The sequence below is a fragment of the Glycine max genome, chromosome 13 (genome assembly GCF_000004515.6).
Source record: "Glycine max cultivar Williams 82 chromosome 13, Glycine_max_v4.0, whole genome shotgun sequence".
Classification (NCBI taxonomy): domain Eukaryota; kingdom Viridiplantae; phylum Streptophyta; class Magnoliopsida; order Fabales; family Fabaceae; genus Glycine; species Glycine max.
Genome location: NC_038249.2, coordinates 10,049,835 through 10,071,218, shown reverse-complemented (window position 1 = coordinate 10,071,218; position 21,384 = coordinate 10,049,835). Strand labels below are relative to the sequence as shown.

At 34.7% G+C, this 21,384-nt stretch overlaps 2 protein-coding genes across 3 annotated transcripts; one reads left to right on the top strand and one right to left on the bottom strand.

Moving 5' to 3' along the window:
* Positions 1–3,845: 3,845 nt before the first annotated feature.
* GA20OX5 (gibberellin 20 oxidase 5) lies at positions 3,846–7,572 on the bottom strand. The gene is made up of 3 exons (XM_003541925.5): positions 6,953–7,572; positions 5,917–6,238; positions 3,846–4,486 (listed from the first exon to the last, which is right to left on the bottom strand). The coding sequence occupies exons 1-3, from the start codon at positions 7,483–7,485 to the stop codon at positions 4,214–4,216; spliced, it is 1,128 nt and encodes a 375-aa protein (XP_003541973.1). The 5' UTR covers positions 7,486–7,572; the 3' UTR covers positions 3,846–4,213.
* Positions 7,573–12,534: 4,962 nt separating this feature from the next.
* On the top strand, positions 12,535–20,934 carry LOC100305761 (tetratricopeptide repeat-containing protein). Of its 2 annotated transcripts, none has more exons than XM_014765140.3 (5): positions 12,535–12,811; positions 13,704–13,842; positions 14,115–14,146; positions 14,930–15,016; positions 15,695–20,173. In XM_014765140.3, the coding sequence occupies exons 1-5, from the start codon at positions 12,626–12,628 to the stop codon at positions 15,806–15,808; spliced, it is 558 nt and encodes a 185-aa protein (XP_014620626.1). In that variant the 5' UTR covers positions 12,535–12,625; the 3' UTR covers positions 15,809–20,173. The 2 variants fall into 2 exon arrangements, with proteins under 2 accessions (XP_014620626.1, NP_001236332.2); NM_001249403.2 differs by lacking the exon at positions 15,695–20,173 and adding an exon at positions 20,455–20,934 and having other exon boundaries at positions 12,561–12,811.
* The last annotated feature ends 450 nt before the right edge of the window (positions 20,935–21,384 follow it).

Here is a 21,384-nt window from a genome sequence, read left to right as displayed (position 1 = left end):
TTCAAAGGACTAACCATCTGAGAATTCTTTGTCTTAACACATTGGAGGGTACATCCTTTGTGGTACAAGTAGAGGGTGCATCTACTTGGGTTGTTGTACCTGAGAACAAGAGAGGGTACATCTCTTGTGGATCAGTTCAAGTGGAGGGTACATCCACTTGGTTGTTCAAAGAGAACAAGGGAGGGTACATCCCTTGTGGATCTTTGCTTGTAAAGGTTTTTTACAAGGTTGAAAGAAATCTTAAGAATCGGTGGTTGCTTGGGGACTAGATGTAGGTACGGGTTGTTGCTGAACCAGTATAAATTCTTATGTTTATTTTCTTCCTCCCTACACTTTTTAATTTCCGCTGTGCACTTTACTTTTACGCTTTACTTTTGTTTATGTTACATAACTTAGTATTAAAGCCTAATTAAGTCTAGTAACATTAAGAAGGATAAGTTTTAATTAGTCAAGGTACATTAATAATTAATTCAACCCCCCCCCCCCCTTCTTAATTATTCTGAGGCCACTTGATCCAACATGTAGAAGCAAGGCTTCAAGAAGATTTTGATGATGCCAATAGTAAAGCATATCCAAGACAATTCAAGAAGATTTAGATGATTCCAATAGTCAAGCAAATCCAAGACAACTCAAGAAGATTTTGATTTCAAGAAAGATTTGTCTTCATGGATAATTCAAGTAAGCATCAAGCAATCCAAGATATTCAAGTTAGATTGACTAGATAAATTCTTAAGTTAGATTTATAAGTTAGATTTGAAAGCACAAAGATTTGGCCAAGTTATTCTTCTTTCAAAACAAATGATTTTAAAGTTTTCTCTCTGGTAATCAATTACCAGAGACTGTAATCGATTACCAGAAGTACAAAAGCTTTCTGAAAATCATTTCAAACACTTTTCAAAGGTTTTCAAAAATGTGTAATCGATTACCAACATATTGTAATCAATTACCAGAGACTCTGAACGTTGGAAATTCAAATTTTAAATTAAGAGTCACAATTGTTCAAGAAAAATAACTGTGTAATCGATTACACCAAGATTGTAATCAATTACCAGTGAGTAGTTTCGAAAAATATTCCCAACAGTCAGAACTTTTCATTTGAATTTTGAATGGCCATCAAAGGCCTATAAATTAGTGACTTGGGAACGAAATTGGTAGAGAGTTTTGCTTGATCAAAATTTTTTATCCTCTCAAAAGATTATGAGAGTTTTGCTTGTTCAAAAATGTCTTATCCTCTCAAAAGATGATGAGAGTTTTCATTGCCCAAAAAGTTATATCCTCTCAAGAGATTAAGAGAGTTTTTGATTGCCCAAAAATTTTTATCCTCTCAAATGATTAAGAGAGTTTTTCACTGAGTTCAAAGTTCTTATCCTCTCAAATACAAATCATCTTATCTTCACCATTCATTGGCCAAACACTTGTGACATTCAATAAGGAATTGAGTGTTTCATTGTAACATCTGTCTCTTTCAAGAGAGATCATTTCTTCTTCCTCTCTTTCTGATCAAGGGGCTAAGAGATTGAGAGTCTCTTGTTGTAAGGCATCTGAACACAAAGGAAGGGATGTCCTTGTGTGTTTCAGAAGGTGTAAAGGATTACGAGATAGTTGAACTCCCAAGTGGATTTCTTGGGGACTAAACGTAAGCAACAGACTTTGCCGAACCAGTATAAAAACTGTGTTTGCACTTTCTCTTCCCTTAATCTCTTTTATTTATTGTTGCTTAATAGTTACATTCAAATTGTTTAATTTGAATCATCATTTAGAAATTCATCTTTAAGGGAACTTGGAACTTGCATTAGAATCAAAGTAGAATTTTTAATTGGGGAAACAGTATGTAATATCTTAATTCAACCCCCCTTCTTAAGATATCTGAGGCCACATGTCTAACAGTAAATATTATTACTATCTATTTGAAGTTATTTTATGTGTTCAATGTTTCTATCTATGCTTATGTTATGCATGCTTGTGGCTTGATCACCCATTTGTGTGTAAAGTTAGGAGCTTTAGCATTGAAAAATGTACTGCATCCTCAGAATTGGATAGAGCAAGGCTAGGTTATCGAACTACCGGACACGGAGTGCAGTAATTTAGTTTTTTTAATATGTTGTAATTATAATGTTGTTCGGTTAGGCTAAGTTCAACAAGAGACATCTGAGAACGAAGTTTAATTTGAATTAGGCCAAACTCGCGAGACATCGGGGTTTGGTATTTGTGCCTTCAGCATAGAACTCAAAAATAATTTCAAATAAAGGAAAACCCTCATTGCATCAAGTATCTCAGTAGAAGGACTCAACACTTTTACATATCTGTTTTCACATTCACTCACAATTACTGCTTTTAATTAAAATAGAATTACTTTTGTTTTTACTTCATGATAATCAATTCTTTACACAAATGTCTATTTACTGAATGATGATTTACCAAATAAAACAAGTTCCTTGAGTTCGATACTTAGTTCATACCATTTTAATTATTTACTTGACGACCCGGTGCACTTGTCGGTTAGATTTAACATCCACAAAAACAAGTAGTACCAAGATGCGAACAGTGATCCATAAATGTCTTATAATAATGAACTTCAATTAACCCATAAACCAATAATCTATAATTTAACATCCATTCTATGGGTTATTGAAATAAAATATTCACTAATTTAAAATTAAACAAAACATAAAGATTTGACCACTTTAGTGATTACAAATCTATCATACATTTAATCCAAATTACTACAATTACAATCAAGTTGCTTCACAAGTATGTAACTATTCATTTACTTGATCCAATTTTGAATAACAATTTTTTTATATTTCCAAAATCGAATTTTTAAAGGCAATCCTAATATGGGGTAACAATATATTACATTCACCATATGAAGGCATTCGGCATATTTCCATTTCAAATTGCAGTAAATTTAAGATCAATTTTTGAAATGAAATTGACGTACATAAGAGAGAGATATTGGATTCAGGGCATTCCAAACTTGAGAACAGTTATAATATGCACAACGGAAAACAAAAATGATTTGAATAATTTGCCAATTGGAATAGATTCATACAATGTGTGGAAGAAACATCATTAATGGAGAATCAAAAATTCAATAACCTAATGGCTTTGATAATACATGTTAGTTATAGATTCCATACATTTATATTCAATGAATCTATTACATATTGTAAGGATTTTAGAATTTATGATTCTCTCATACAATTTGAAAGTAAGTAGAACTTACCTTGATCCATGAAAGACATAAGTTCTTCAATCTTCTTTATCTCAATCTATCTTTTTTTTTCTTTTTTTTTCCTCTCACGTTCTTGATGGTTAATTAGAGGGAAAAAACTCTTATGATAGAGATAGAACGCTTTGTCTTTTATTAATAAACTTCCATCAAGTTAGTTATCAGAAGTTTACTAACTTTACATAAGTTTATTAACTTCTCATGTTTGCCAATAGATCCCTTTATTTTATTAAATCAAGATTAGGCCCTTAATTAACATGTTATTTAATTTTTTTTTCTAACATACTTTTCCTACTTATTACATAATGAATTTTTTTATATATAGTTTTAAAACATTAAATATTATTATATTTTTATGTAAAACTATCTATACAAAGATTAATTTCTCGTTGCAAATGATTTTTTTTATGAGTGGAAAAATAAAACACTAATTGATCACCTCCACACATGGAATACAAGTTTGTGTTCAATATTATATTCACACATATTCTTGCATGCGGGACTTGCAAGGCCTTAGTTGATCACTTTAAGTCTTTAACAGTTTGAATTCTATTTGTCTTTGAATATGAAATAAATTGTGTTAGGAAGAAAATGTCTACCATGTATGCAATTACGGTCCCCCATGAAAATTACTCACGACTTATGAAAATTACTCCAATATAATGATAAAAAAAACAAAAAAAAAACTGGTCATATGTAAATGGGAGCTAGAATGCATTTGAACCATTTTCTTTGTATCTTCTAGGATTGGTGTCTAAATTATGTCAACCAGAAACGTTAGTTGCATAGATATTATATATATAATCCACCACAAAGTTCCTAGCAATAAGTTGAAACACGCCGTACGTAGTGGAATAAGTTACATAAAAATTTTCACGTTTTGGACGGTAGGAAACGAACAGGGGGTAATTTAATGCGGCACTGCGTCTGGACCCTCTAGTAAAAGCAAAGGAGCGGAACAGAATCTATTTGTTGGTTAACCTAAAGGGTTTGTTGTTTGGAGGATAGCAACCACTTGGTGAAGTTCTGCAGTGTAGCTTCGTCGGCTCTGTAGTACTTTTGTGTGAATTCAAGCAAACTCGACCATGTGAAATCTGGATACTGTTTTGTCCCATCCCTACGCACAATATCCTCTGGGGCTCTCACCACCTTGTCCTCTTTGGGGCACAGAAAGAATGCCAAGGACCTCCTCTCTTTGTACTTGTTAACCACTGCCCTGTGCAGGCAACTCTTGTATCTCCCATTTGATAATGCCTGAACAATAACCAACAAATAAGTTAAGATATGATATACCCTTTTCTAACCAGATTCTCATGTTGCATAAAAGTTTTAAGTTATTTGAGCAGAAAGAGAGCAGAAAATAAGAAAAATAAACAGTAAAATTATGTGTGACTCACTTTACATTTTATTTCAATTTAAAACTTTATAAATCACTTTATTTTCATTTCTTTCCTCTCTACTGAACGAACCCTAAGTGAGTTGAGTCGTGAAAGTTCTCCAAGAATTAGGACTAATCTCAAACTTCAAAAAATACTTACAAATTACACATTAATTAGGTAATGTTATTATATTAACAACCGAAATCAAACTCACGTTTTTGTCAAATATGAGTTTATTTCTTATTAATTGAATAAACTTTTATAGGTAGAAGAATCTTATGTTATCTAAAACTTGCTTTCATCAGCTCCATATATGGAATACAAAGTGTCTGTTCAAGATTATTGGAGCATATTCTTGCTTGTCGTGACTTGCAAGGGCCTTAGTTTGTCATTTTAAGGGTTCCCCATACATACCTGGAACTGCAACTTCTTTAGTCTCTACTCTCAACCGTTTCCTTCTGATGGTGACCTTATATTATTAATCAAATATTAAAATAATTAATTTTTGCCGCTGAGTTTGTTCCTTAACCTAGACTTTGTGAAAACAATATATATGTTTCTTAAAATTAAATTCTTTTACTAACCATAATTTTGGCACCCATAGCTTTTTGATTCCAGAGTTATAAATGAAAAATAATAATGGCTTTCTTGTTCTGTCTACCCCTTGTTTCCGGGAACAAAAACAATGGCGTAATAATAGTGACGTTTATCCGTGGGTATGAAGATTGCTGGCCAAAAATATAGGATAAAAGGATAACACATTATAGGTGTTAAAGAAAAAGAATTGTATCAAATATATAAAAATATATATGGAGTTAGTATGCTCTAGAGCGTGAGGTTTGACTCTCTTACCATTTGTACGAATTTTTTGAATGTTGACAAAACAATTTTCTTATTAATCCATTGCAAGTTCAGTATTAAGACTCATCATGTCAGACATCCAACACAGAGAACCAAACTTGATGCACAAAAGTATCTGCGCTTTTAATTGATGGGTTTGTCACGTTGCAAAAAGATAATAAGGCCACAGTCGACGGTATTTGATAGCCAAAAAGATTTGCAAACATAGAAGAACATTGTAACTGTTAGGCATATGTTACAATAAGTTAAAAAGCTATGAGCAACATACTTTCTAATACATACATTTCATCTTAATACATTCCATTATTAATTAAAATTTATAAAATTTTGAGTGAGAGTCACCGAATAAAATGTGAGATCTATAATTTGTATGAATTTTTAAGAAATTTTATTTAATAATAAAATATGTGTTATTTGGATTTCTCTTATACGAATGTTACGCACCGTGAAAGTATCACCAATGTTAACTACAAGGGCATCGGGACGAGGTGGAACGGTCTGCCACGTGTTGTCGGCGAACACATCAAGCCCTCCAACTTGGTCTTGGTGAAGAATGGTGAGAGATGTTGGGTCACAATGTGGTCCAGTCCCTAATGCAAGACTTGGCTGCTGACATGATGGGTAAAAGTTGCATCTCATGACGGAACAACCTTCTTCAAACAAGTCCTTATAATGCAACTTATCCACTCCCAAGCTAATCGCCAAAAGCTCCAACAGCTTCATCCCCAACTGCTTCATGGCTTCACAATAATTCTGGAATACCACTCTGTCGAATACACAACAAAATATATACTTAGTTTAACTAGTTGATCAATTAGTCTACATATAGTTTGTACTATAATATTCACAATTTATAAGAGCATATGACATTCCACAATTTATAAGAGAATATGACACGAAAAGTACATGACATGATGTAAATAATTAACTTTTAGCTCATGTTTGGGATACACTGCTTCTGAAAATATAAATGTTTTTCTTGAATTTCTCTCAGAAATCTCTTAAGAAAATCATTACTGTTAGAAATTTATATCTTTCAAGGGGAGGAAGATGTATTATGAATACAACACTACAAGCACGAATCCTTTTGTAAAATATATATATAATTAAAATATATAAAATTAATAAGTTTATGTTTGGTTGTGCGTCATCGCAACTCAAAGATTAAGCCGTAAAAATTAGTTTCAATATAAATGTGATAATGAAACAAGAGTCTTTCCTGAAGTGACACACAACCAGACAAGCTATATAAATATAATAGGTAGTATATGACGTGATAAGAAAAGAAAAATATATGCGCGGGTGTATGCACCATGCAAGCGTTCGGATATAATGAAAATAATCATTTCATACTAATTAACATTTTTTCTGTTAAAATATAAATTAAGATTCTAATAATACGTGGGTGCATTTAAAAACAATCACATCCATGGATTGAAAAAAAAAATCCAACAATTATATTCAACCAAACTAGTCTTACCCAGCTTGTTCAAAGTCTTCCCCTAAGGTGTTGTTAAAGAACCTAGTAACAACCGGCTCTAACTCATTGTTGTCATGAAAGGGAAAAGAGAGGGTCTCTTTCCAAGGCAATTTGGAGGAGAACCTATCAGCATGGGCACCAGAATATCCCCATACTGAACCTGGAGTCTTTCGAGCACTCACTTTTCTACGAATCGAAAGCTTAAAAAAAGCGTCCATTTGATCATATGCTTCCCTGATGAGACGGGAATCAACACCATGGTTGATCACTTGGAAGCACCCGTGGCTCGAGCACGCCTTGCGCACGAGCCTAACGGCTCGGCTTGTGGCCTCGTCATCATCACCCCTTAGGAACCCTCCAAGGTCCACCATTGGAGCGTGGAACTCCTCGTTCGCGTCCACTAAGCACTCTTTGGGCCAAACAAAGCTCATGGGAACGTGGGGTTGCATTTGTAGCCAAGAGGGATCGAAGAAACGGCTTTGGACTACTTCTTGGTGGTTCAGTGATGACACCAAGTAGAAACCTGAATCCATGATGGCACGTTGGTGTGTGAAATGAAAATTGTAGGTGTAATAAGTAAAGAAGGGACTTAGTTTTCACAAGCTTGGTGGAGATAGAGCACATAGGCCAAGGAGTGGCATGTATTTGTAGAGTTGAGACATGGAATATAATGCGACTGTGAATCACTACAAACAAACAAGAAAACCTTTGGAGAGGAATCGGGTTTAAAATGAGAAAAATGAAGAACTGAAAATGAAAAAACAAATTGATGGAGCGTGCAATACTACAATTGTACAACGTAGGGTATGCGTGGGTTGTTTTCTTTTGTGGGTGGTGCGTGCAGCTCACGCGTCTTCAGGTACGTGGATAACTTTTTGTTTCAAGTATTTTGTTTTTGCTCCAATTAGGTACGTCGTTGGAACTTATTTATGACCCATTTTGAGGCTTGAGCTTAGTAGTTTGTATCACATTATTACATGTTTTACTCCATTTCATCCCTAAATTTGTATTTCACTATTGATTTTGTCCCTAAAATATCAGGAACTTATTTTAAAAAAATAGTTTTAGAGACAAATCAAACCAAAATATAAATACAATAACTGAATTTATCATTTACTCTTAATAAAAAAAAGTGAAAATGTGTGAGGAAAATATTATTTTCAGAGTCATGGTAAAAAACAAGGATGAAAGGAACTCATAATTTGTGCGGTGATATAAGGTTTCATTGTATTCACATGTGAAGAAATAATTCATTTAACTAAAAAGTTTGTGTTTGATTTCTTTTATATCCAAAATTTTCTTAGAGCAATAACAACCCATGATTGATTCAAAAAGTTTTCTCTGCATGGATAAGAAATAGTTTAAGGTTAATTATGTTTTTGGTCCCAAATTTTTTCCAAAATTCACTTTTAGTCCCTTAGCCTCCACCGCAACCTTTTTATCATCGCCAACAAATATGAATCTTTCATCATCACTTGACACTCGACTCCACAGGCAACCCTGCATGGTTACACTTATGTGAGTAGTAGCACCAAAATCTACCCACCATGTATCTTTAGGTACAAAAGCTAAATTAACTTCAAAACAAATAAAAGCAAGAGATTTACCTTTCTTTACATGCCATGTGGCATACTTGGGACACTCTTTCTTCATGTGTCCAGACTTCTTGCAGAAGTAGTAGGTAAATTCCTCATCCTTCTTTGGTTTCTTTTGCTGAGAAGGCCCTTCAACAATACCCTTAGTTTTCTTTCTTTTCTTATTTTGAGTGGTGGAGCTTAAATGAGCACTTTCAGATCTGCCTCTCTGCAGCCCCTCTTCATCTTGCACACAGTGAGATATAAGTTCATTAAGGGACCATTTTTCGTTATAACTCACTTTGAATTGCCCAAAGTGTGCAGGAAGTGAGATCAAAACTAAATGCACGAGCAGGTCTTCACCAAGCTCTAACTTAAGTGCTTTCAGTTTGGATGCCAAGTTAGACATTTCCATTATGTACTCCCTTATATTACTTTTGCCCTTATACTTCATGGAGATGAGTTTAGCCAAAAGGTTACTCGTCTCTGCCTTCTCATTTTTGGCAAAGTACTGTTCAATTTCAACAATAAATTTCTTTGCATTTTCACCCTCAGAAATAGAGCCCCGAAATGCTTCTGGAATAGAGCGCTTCATGATCATAATGCACATTCGATTGGAACGATCTCATCTCTCAATTTATACCTCATTGGAGGCTTTTGGAGTGGAAGTGGATCGTTCTATTCTCAGTGCCAAATCCATATCCATACAGTCGAGAAAAATTTCTAGGGCTTCCTTCCAGACCTTAAAATTTGTCCCATTCAGCATTGGAATATTGTTCACTTGAGCAGATACATTTGCAGCAGCACTACAGCACTAGCAACATATATATATATATATATATATATATATATATATATATATATATATATATATATATATATATATATATATATATATATATAAAACAAGACATGTGCAAAATAGTTCACATAACAAACTCATCACAAGATACCCAGCACAACATTAATTCATAGTTTTTTGATAGAGAAATTAATTTGTAATTGGTACTCTCAACGCAATGATCAAATATTGACAATAAATTCTGTCAAATTATAGTCTTTCTTTGGACCGACTATAATTCACATGAAAATACCTTATAATTGTCACACATTTATTATCACAAGTACAAAATTATTTGGTCAAATTGTGTCTTCCTTTGGGCTGAGCACAATTCGTATAAATAATTTTATACTAATATCTATGCAATTTTAATTAAATTAATTTAGGGAATAGAGATTGCTTTGACAATATATTGTTTCAATCAACTCAATCAAAGTTACCAGACATAAAAAAAGGAATAATTTTGAGGGTTTGTAATTTCTGAATTTATACCAAAACATAATGTGATGAGAATCATGAAACTGGCCAAATACAGGCTAAAGGCCCAAGTGGAGAAGGACAAAGCCCCCGAGTGGAGAAGGATGAAGGCCCAGAGGCAGAGACACTATCAAGACTATTAATTGTTGCTGAAGGCCCAAACTAATTTGAAGGCCCAAGTTAAATAAGTTTTTAGTTATAATTTATTTTTATTGTAATTTTGGCCCAAACTGTTTAAAAGGCCCATGTCTATTTTTATCTTTTTGTTTAGCTACACTATAAGTATGGGTTTTTGTTTTGAATAAGAGAACTTTTGACATTTGATAAAATTTGGTGAGAGTTTCTCTCTGAGTTCCTTGTTGAACCAATCTCAGACTTATCAAGGTAATCCTTGTGGCGTCTACCCTGACTTATCTTCCTTCACCGGAAGTGGCGTCATCCAAACCTCCGTAGCCTGTATCAAGCGATCCGCTCCTACTCAGGTTCACATCATAATGGGAATCACCAATTAATACACATAATTCACAAATAAAAACAAGGAAAACAAAAATAAAATGCAAAAGCCAAATTGCATTTAACGATACACAACAGGGGTTTTCTTATGATGGTATAATAAAGCCAAAGATTATGTATCACATGTATATCATGTCATGGCATGCATAAGAAAACAAAACCAATAGCCATAAAAAAAAAAAAACAAACACGTGAACGAAAAACAAAAATGGATGACTATTCTGAAGTGAGAAAAAAAATAGTTTTTCTCATGGAATTCGAACGCAAAACATGAATGCGCATATGATGATTATTATATTGTGATCGAAAAGAAAAAAAGAAATTTCCAAACTTACATTCATAATTATAATTGCAAAGATAAAATCCCAAAATAAAATTAGAGTTCATGTAACAATATAAATACAGGTATAACACAAACCAAATAACTCTAATTCTAAAATAATCTAACAATAATGGTGACTCTGATATCACTTGTTTGAAATTTTAGGGATCTTAATAAAATATCAATAATCACCGGAAACATATTACGTTAGATTATCAAGAGAGATTGTGAAAAATACCTGGATCCATGATAAGCAGCGGAATTGATGAGTCTGATGAACTGTTGGTGTATTCTTCTTCAACCAAATCACCGTTTTCCTTTTGGGACCTTAGATTTTTCGTCAGATGGGAGAAGGAGAATATAATTTCTGATTTTAGTGTATTGGGGATCACAACCTTGCTTTAGGTTTTAACCTGTTAGAGTTCTCATTATTCTCTAACGGGACCAAATTGGTTTCCGCTTATCAGACTCATATTAATGTCTGATGATAGTCTTATAAGTTCATCAGATTAGTTCACTTTTATTGAGCCCATAAATATAAATAATTAATATAAATGATGAATATAATATGTAACTCACACTAATTAATTAATTAAGAATTATAAAATTCCTAACACAATCATTATATAGATCGTAAAATATGCCTTCATTGTTAATTGTAATGTCATTGACTGAAATAGGTATGGTGGATGAGCATGTAGTCCAACTACTAAACTTTTATTTGCTCGTTTTCTCTCTCTCATCTTGTGTGATGCAGTGTTAACACTCTTCCACACTTAGATTACATAACATTTTTCAATAGGACCCTCAATGATCTGATGAGGATTCTCCTTGACGAATGGAAGAGAAAAAAATCAAATAATATTTAATGAGAATCATTCTCTTTGACGAATGAAGAAAATAAAATTAAATAATTCTAATGACGAATAATGATCGAGAAGAAAATTAAAATTCTTTTTTTCCTAGAGTTTCATATTTGACATGAGTCGTGTTAGGTCCTACACTTTGAAGACTTTGTTCTCTCTCTAATAATGTAATGATAATTGCGGGAATGTTCATTAAGTACAAAGGGTCGTTTTGCAAAAGACTTTGTGATTTAGATGATGGTAAAACAAATTAAAGTGACCAGGAAAAATGATGAATTCAATATGAATGCATTGGTGAGTGAGCATATTGCAGCTGTTCCTACCACAGATTGCGTTCTCTCTCTATATCTAACTATCTAGCCATTATTTTATCCTTCAGAAGTTATATGACGTACTAACAGTCTAACTAGAGAGACCTTGTGTTATCATGGTATGAATCAGGTCCTCTGCAGTTGTCTTCTGAATACGTACATAAATCTTAGCCCTTGTGATATTAAGCATGTACTTATATAAAAATATTGAATAATTTATGTGTACAGTTATAGAGAGCCATTAGATTATATTCAAATGCAGGAAGTCCATATCCTGAATGGTACATGTGGTACGTTGCAAAGTAACCAAGAACAATTAATTAAAACTGGTTTAATTGTAAGCCATTATATGCGTAGAACGGAAATGTGTTTTCGTCATATTGCAGGAGTGCATACAAAATTTTGATGAAAACATGTTTTTGCATATAAAATTCAAAATAAAAATATTTTTATTGTATAATTTGTTTGTCTTTATAATACAACAAAAACACATTTCCGTTATAAATTTGTGAATTTTATAGGTGATTATACAACAAATCATAATTATGTGGAAAAGATATTTTTGGAATAAGAAAAATATCCATCCCTTGACATAGGGGTCCATAGCAATGAGAATGGCCCAATAATAACCTAGTAACTCCCTACAAACAAACACGGAGGCCCAAAGTGTAAAGAAGAAAATTAAGAGTTTATTTGGTAGAAGAGAAGAGAGAAGCCATAACAAACACAGACAAACAAAAACGTTGGAAGAGAAAAGTGGCGGTGAAAAATGAAAGTGACTTGGAAGAACAAGAAGAAGAAACGTTGTTTACCCACGTTGTCACACTTCACTGACCTTCCCTTTGAGCATAATCATCAACAACACTCCAACACCGACGCTGAAGATGGCGCGCATGTTCCCGACGCCACACAATTGGCTAACGAATTTCAAGCTCAAGGAGACAAGCTTGCTATGGTATCATGTTTCATTCTTACACATACCCATGTGGTTTGTTTTAGGTTCTGTTGTTTATTTATTTTTGGGGAAGGGAAGGGTGGACTTAGGAAACACTGAATTATGAATTGGGGTGAGTAAATATGAGTACAATTGCATTGATTTTGTAAACATTGATGAATTTAATGAGACAAGGGTTGCTCAATTTATGATTTTGCAGAAAAAGTGGTTCCGCTTTGTTTTGCTTTTCTGAACCTGAATGTTGAGTGCTAAAAGTTTATATGTATATAATGTTGATTATATTACTCGGGTCCTTATGGTCTTACTAAATTTTTTTAATAAGTTTTTGCAGTGTAAAGGATTTTAAATTTTCAAATTAGTCCTCTCTAGCTAACAACCGTGAAAACTTTGATAACTTTTCGGTATTCTATGTGGACTTAGTATTAACCTTGATAAACTATGTTTAGTGGAGGGAATGGCAAAAATATCTTACTTTGATAAAAGACATTTGGAATTTGTGTTGAAAACAATCTCAACCCTTTGTCATGAAACTATCAAGCAAAAGAACTCTCATTTTGCCTAGATTTTTCTCAGTCTATGCAAGTGCTAGTCTGTCCGAATCTTTGAGATTTAGTTTAGATATGTTTACCTCTAGACATCAATTTGATTTGTTTTGAAGTCTCAATTTCATTTTCCCTGACTACATTACAATTTGACATATAACAAGATAAATTATTGTAATCTTGAAACTCATATATATGATTTATTTATTGTAAATTATCCTTTTCCTAAGTTTTCAATTATATATAGGCATATATGCCATGTTCTTGTCGTGCAATTATTAAAATTTGGTGTGTTCCCCATGTCATGTATGTCTGTCGGTGCGTGGCTAATTCCATATTCTTTCTTGCAGGATGGGAAGTACCGGGAAGCACTAGGTAAATGGGAAGCTGCTCTTGCGTTGGCGCCTGATGTTCCAGTTGTGCATGAACAAAAGGCCCAAGTTTTACTAGAAACTGGAGATGCTTGGAATGCTTTAAAGGCTGCTACTCGTGCGTCCATGCGCTTTATTCTTCTCAATCATGTTTATTTAATCTATATTAGATGATAATTTAAATTACTAAACTAAATGTAACAACTGAATTGTTTCCTGAGGTGTGATTTGAATATAGTAAGTCCCCTGTGTTCAGTACCAAATTAAGAACTGTTCTGTTCCAATTTCTAAATCTATTTGTTTGTGTTTTGCTGCTGCTGATTGTTGTATAACTTAAATTGTTAGTGGTTTAGTGCTTGAAATTTGATAATGGTGCTCTCTACATAACAGGAGCTACTGAATTGGACCCATCATGGGCTGAGGTATGATACTACAATATTTGTATTCACCATGTAAAATTTAACATTGTAACTTCTGCAATATTCCTTCCTACTCATGATAATTCTGTATATTAATTTTGTGCTGCAATTTTGTTGAGTAGTTTCAAGTTGTAATTATGTCTAAGTAAATACATAATCATAGTTTAACAATGGGTGAGGGGAATTTGAAAGATTCTCTTCAGAAATTTGTTAAATTCAGAAAAACTTTGACCTGTGCATATGTAATCTATTTCATGCATACATTGGTCTTCCTCATTTTGATGTCCAAATGTAGGTTGCAATTTGAGACAATCATTGGTTTGCCTTGTTTTTTTAGTGTATCCAAAATAGCTAGTAGTAGTACGAATACGTATTTGAAATTCAATATCATTTTCACCCGACTCACATTATTCCTGTAAGTGATGAATGTGGTCAATGCTGTAAAGGAATTAGCATTGCAATTCCAAGTTGTAAGATCTAGAACCTTGTTATATTTTTCTTGTGAACAAGAGAAAATGCTCTAACTTGAACTGCAAATGTTTTGTTGATTCACCCTCTTCGATGCTAGGTTGGCTTGTATGCTATTTCTGTGTTAAATTTGGTATAAGATCACTGCTTATATTTATACCAAATCCTTTGCAGATTGTATTTGTAGGACATATAGTCTAAACTGAAAAATATGCCAAAGTTTTATTTTGAATCACCAATGGTCATGCCAAGTAGAGCAATGCTAATTCATTTCACAGTCTTCTAATTATGCATTTATTTCAATCTTGATCCTTCCAGGCATGGGTCACACTTGGCAGAGCACAACTTAATTTTGGTGAGCCTGATAATGCTATTGAAAGCTTTGACCGTGCTCTAGCTCTCAAGGTTAGTCGATGTTGGAGCACATAATTTCCTTTCCATATTTAATTATTTCACTTTTTATTTGTATCGATTTATTTACTTGTAATTTAGTTTCCTTTTTAACTGTGATTATGACAGCATAATTATAACCTATAACTATTAAGATTAGTCTCCCAATACGAACGTGTAGTCACCTTGCACTCATTTTCAGAAAATAATATTCAGTACTTAGTCTCCTTTTTCTAGTGTCTTCATGATGCTGGCTTGGCAGTCGCAGGTTAGATAATCCTGTATAGAGCTTGTATTTATATTTACAACATCAAGAACCAGACGATTGACTAGTTAGAATTGGCATTCCATTATAATTGGATTCATAAAGTGGTAAATAATTTTAAGAAAAAAATGCAGCTAAATACACTTTGGAGCATATTAGAGTATATGTAAGAATAACTGTGAAAACAGTTTGCAAGGGCTGTTAGTCTATTAACAGATTTTCGCTCCTATTTGTTAATTCTGTTTTGTACTTCGTTTGAAGGATTAGAGGCCTATAAATATTCCCTTGTAACTAACTCTGTAACTAACTTTCAGATTTAATAATATCAGTTCTCTTTCTCTACATTTTCTCTCTCTTTTCTCTTCACTCAGTCTGATATGGTATCTAGAGCAAATTTGTCATAGAGTTCTCCCCTTTCAATTTTCCAGATCTTCTTTAACATCCATGGCTTCCGCTTCTCAGAGTTTCGTCTCGCACTCGTTTCCGAACTCCATCGCCGAGAAGCTCGACGATTCCAACTATCTCCACTGGCGACATGTTGAACCAATCATCAAATCACACAAACTGCAGTGGCTTGTCATTAATCCTATTGTTCCGCCTCAATATCTCATGGAAGATGATCAAATTGTTGATTGCATGAATCCGGAGTATGAAGCATGGGAAGTTCAGGACCAAACGCTTCTTGTTTGACTCCGATCCACTCTTTCAAAGTCTGTTCTCTCGCGTGTTCTTGGCTCAAATCACTCCTATCAAGTTTGGGAGAAGATTCACGGGCATTTCAGCCTTCACACCAAATCTCGTGCGTGCCAGCTGCGAACTGCGATGCATGCAGTTTCGCTTGAAGGTAAATCGATGGATGAATACCTTCGTAAGATCAAAGGCTATGTTGATGAACTTGCCGGTGTTGGAGTTCCAGTTCGGCATAAGGAATATGTTGACACACTCCTTGAAGGTCTCCCGTCCGATTACGCGTCGATGATCTCAGTTATCGAAAGCAAGAAACGCATTTCGTCCATATCTGAGATTGAAGCTCTACTTTACGGTCATGAAACTCGCCTTGTTCGCTACAACAAAAACACTCAAGTGTTGAGTTTTCCATCCTTGAATTATACTCAAGGTTATTCACACTCCTATTCATATAAATCTGGTGATTCTGGTGGCTCTAGGGGAGCGTATGGCCACAACAATGGTGGTCATGGAAATCCTTCTAATTGCGGTGTTGGCCGATTTGTCAATTTCCAATGTTAAATTTGTCTCAAATATGGACATGCTGCAAATGTGTGTCATTTTTGTTCTGACATGAACTTTCGACCTCATGAGTCACTTACTTTCTTTGATCATGCCACACTTCAACCCATTCCTTATTTGTCTGGTTCTACTAGACCTTCAAACACTTGGATTAATCCCAATTCCAAGTCTTTTGCTCAACCATCCAATCAACCCAGTGCTATGCTTACAAACTCGTCCTCTCAGGGCAATGGTCAAGCTAGTTCAACCTAGATTCCAGATTCTAGGGCTAGCCTTCATGTGACTGGTGAATCACGACATATCAAACAATTTGCACACTTTGATGGACCTGACCAAATCTTCATAGGGAATGATGAAGGTTTAAGTATCTCTAGTGCTGGTTCCTCCTCTTTTGTGTCTCCTAATGACTTTCACATAACTTTCAAACTTCACAAATTATTACATGTTCCTTCAATTTCTAAAAATTTGTTAAGTGTGAGTCAGTTTGCTAAAGATAACTTTGTATTCTTTGAATTTCATCTTCACTTATGTCTTGTGAAATCTCAAGAGACCAATAAGGTCCTTCTTCAGGGAGTTGTTGGTGTTGATAGTCTCTATTCTTTTCATAACATCAAGCTTCAAGATAATTTTCCCTAGCTGTTGTCAACCTCAACTTCTACTTAAGATAATTGCTTGTCTAATAGAGCTCCTACTGTTAATAAAAATTCTAGTGTAGCTTCTATTGTTTCTCCCCCTAGCACTGTTAGCCTTTGGCATGCTAGGTTAGGCCATCCCAATAGTCATGTAATGAAGCTAGTCTTCAACCATTGTAATATTTCCTCATCTAATAAAATAATTTCAGATTTTTGTGCTTCTTGTTGTATGGGAAAGTCTCACACAAACTACCATCTCATTCTTCTACTTCTGTGTACTCTCCCCTAGAAGTTATTTTCACAAATTTGTGGGGACCATCTCATTTAACTTCCTATGTTGGTTTCAAGTACTATATATCCTTTATTGGTGCTTTTTCCAGATACACTTGGATATTTCCTATTAAAACTAAGGTTGAAACTATTTCTGTTTTTCAAGCTTTTAAACCCATGGTTGAGTTGCAGCTTAATACTAAAATTAAAAGTGTTCAATCTGATTTGGGGGGTAGTGAATACAGACCTTTCTCTGCTCTCCTAACCTTCTATGATATCTCTCACAGACTAATTTGTCCCCACACTCATCATCAAATGGTGTGGTTGAAAGAAACACAGGCATATAGTTGGTCTGGGCCTTACCTTGTTACATCATGCATCTTAACCCTTACAGTTTTGGGACTAAGCTTTTACTAATGTTGTCTATCTAATTAATAGACTTCCTACTGCTTTCCTTAACGTTGTTATTCCTTTTGTCACTCTTTTCAACAAGGATCTTGATTTCTAATTTCTTAAAACTTTTGGTTGTGCCTACTTTCCCTTATTGAGACCTTATCATACTCAAACTTCATTTTCGTTCTCAAGAGTGTTTGTTTTTTGGGGTATTCCTCATCTCATAAAGGTTACAAATGTTTGTCTTCAACTAGCAAAATTAATATTTTCAAAGATGTTTTGTTCAATGAGCTGAGGTTTCCTTATTCTGACCCATTTCCCTCTTCTTCTAGCTCAGTACAGAACCTTGATTCCTATTTCAACCTTAATCCTAACCTGTCTCCCCCTCTGTAATTCCTACATCCCAACCTTCTCAACTGTCTCCCTTCCACTCACCCTTTGCTCCCTCTATTCCTCCTGGTTTTTCTCCTGTCTCCAATCAACCCCTCATCTAAGTCTACTTCTGTCCATCCTCAATCATCAAATGCCAGGTCTCACAGTGAGTCTGTTCCAGCACCAACTTCAATTCCTGTTAACACTCATCCTATGGAAACTAGGTCCAAGTCTGGAATTCACAATCCTAGATTCCATCCTTCATTATTTCTTGCTCATGAACCCAAGACTGTTAAATAGGCCCTGGAAAAATTCAGATTTGTTTGCAGCTATGCAACAAGAGTATGATGCTTTACTGAAAAACAGAACTTGGGACTTAGTCCCCCTACCTTCTAATAGACAAGCTATTGGGTGCAAATGGGTTTTCAGAGTAAAAGAATATGTTGATGGTTCTATCAACAGGTTTAAAGCCAGGCTGGTTGCTAAGGGTTTTCATCATGTTCATGGTTTTGACTTATGAGACATTTTCTCTTGTGGTCAAGTCTGTTACAATTTGTGTTGTTCTCACTCTTGCTCTTTCTAAAGGGTGGGAGTTATTTCAGCTTGATTTCAACAATGTTTTTCTTAATAGATTTCTTGAGGAATCAGTATTTATGACACAGCCTCATGATTTTGAGGTTGCAGATAAATCCCTAGTCTGCAAGCTTAATAAGGCTCTCTATGGCTTAAAACAAGCCCCAAGGCACTGGTTTGACAGGTTGAAATATTCTCTGTTCATCTACACACATCAGGAGCATACTGTCTAACTTCTAGTCTATGTGGATGATATCATCATCACAAGCAGTTTTGTTTCTTATTCAGCTACTAACTTTCAAACTAAACACTACCTTCTCTCTTTAGAAACTGGGTCATTTGGATTATTTTTGGGGACTAGAGATCAAATACCTTCCTAATAATTCTATACTAATGACTCAAAGCAAATATATTCATGACTTACTTCACAAAACTCAAATGGCTAAAGCATATTCTATTTCCTCTCCATGGTTTCTAATTATAAGCTATCCAGACATGATGCTGATTTGTTTCATGACCCAACTCTCTACAGATCAGTAGTGGATGCTCTGCAATATGCTACTCTCATTAGACCTGAAATCAGTTTTGCTGTTAATAAAGTTTGTCAATTTATGGCTAGTCCTCTAGACTCTCATTGGGTAGTGGTTAAAAGGATCTTAAGGTATCTCAAGGGTACATTGTCTCATGGTTTACTTCAGCCTGCTTCTATTGCGAAACCCTTGGCTTTTTATGCATTATGTGATGCTGATTGGGCATCTGATGTGGATGATAGGCGTTCCACCTCAGGGGCTGCCATCTTTCTTGGCCCAAACTTGATATCATGGTGGTTTTGCAAGCAAAATGTCACAGCGAGGTCCAATACTGAAACTGAGTATCGCAACTTGACTCAAACTTCTACTAAATTGACAAGGATTCAAGCTCTTTTAACAGAATTGCGAGTTCCCTTCACTACTCTTGTTCTTTATTGTGACAATCAAAGTGTTGTATCCATTGTTCATAATTCTGTGTTCCACAGTCGCATGAAACATATGGAAATCGATATCTTTTTTGTTAGGGAAAAGGTTCCGGCCAAGCAGCTTTCAGTCTGACACATCCCAGCTCTGGATCAGTGGTCAGATGTGCTGACCAAGCCTCTTTCTTCATCAAGATTTGAAGTTCTCAGTGGCAAACTCAATGTGAAGAGTTTTTCCTCTGAAAACTCTTCCCCTTGAGTTTGAGGGGGGGTATTAGAGTATATGTAAGAATAATTGTGAAAACAGTTTGCAAGGGCTATTAGCTTTTGCTAATAGCACCTCACTAGTATCAGGCTGTTAGTCTATTAACAAACTTAGTTTGAAGCATTAGAGGCCTATAAATACTCCCTTGTAACTAACTCTGTAACTAACTTTCAGGTTTAATAGTATCAGTTCTCTTTCTCTACATTTTCTCTCTCTTTTCTCTTCACTCAGTCTGAAAGAGCAGGTTGTATTTGCGGAAACCTAAAATCACTGATTGATCCCAACTTCAATATTTTAATTAGCAGAACTAAATGACAACTTTTATCACATTTTAATTTTGGGCTTGTGAGATTGTTGGGAAAGCTGGGTTCTTGCCACTGGTATATGCACGTTTTCTTCTGAAGCTTAAGCCGAATCACTAAAGGATGTAACTTTCCATCCATTTTCAGATGGACTCTAAACAAAGTTTATTGTTTTGTGCAGCCTGATTATGAGGAAGCTCAAGATGATAGGAAAACTGCATCACGTCTTGTTAAGAAGAGAAAGCAACTTCACTCATCTGGCCTGAGTGCCACTCAAAATCGTTATATGGTTGGTGAAAAGGATGAAAACCAGTAAATGTACACAACAAGTGTGAAAGTTATGTTAATGTTCCAATGTAGTGCATGTTTGGAAACTCGTCAAAAATTAAGAATCTCGTCAATTTTGCCCAAAAACGTGAAAGCTATAACTATTAGCTTCTGGTTAAAGATGGAAAGTCACATCGACAACGTGCAACCGAACACGTTAGTAATGTTTGATTATCTGAATTTCTGTTGACATAGGAAATTTCATGTTGTATACTGTTCAGCAGCTCAATGCTCAACAAAGTTGATTAGGATGTATAGGTCACGTAATAGTTATGTTAATGTGATAGTGTAATAATGATAACTTGTTGCAGATCCAATAGATTAGTAATTGCAGAAAGACTTTGTGCTGGAGAATACTGATTACTGAAATGCACTGGTTCCTGAAAGTAAAATAAACTTCTATGTAAATTGGCCCATAACGTAAATCAATCCAACTGCTACTGTTTCCTGCACTTCCCAAGTTGCTTCCTGCACTCTTTCCAGATTGGTCATTCCAGAAGCCAAAAAAGGGAGTGCATTTGGGAATGTAATTTTACATTCTGAATTGACCATTTTGGAAGGCAAAAAGGGAGTGCAGGAAGCAATAGCCTCCAACTGCATCCTAAAATGGTAAAAGGGTCAGTTCTTTTTTGCCCATTATCCTTTTATGGATTGTATGTAAATGAATGTGTAAAGCTTGTGCCATTTTTTCTTCTGGGTTGTATGAGGGAAACTTGAAGAAATAAACTATAAGAATACAATAAATGTGTTACCTGTAGGAGTGTATGTGAATTTGTGCGAAAAA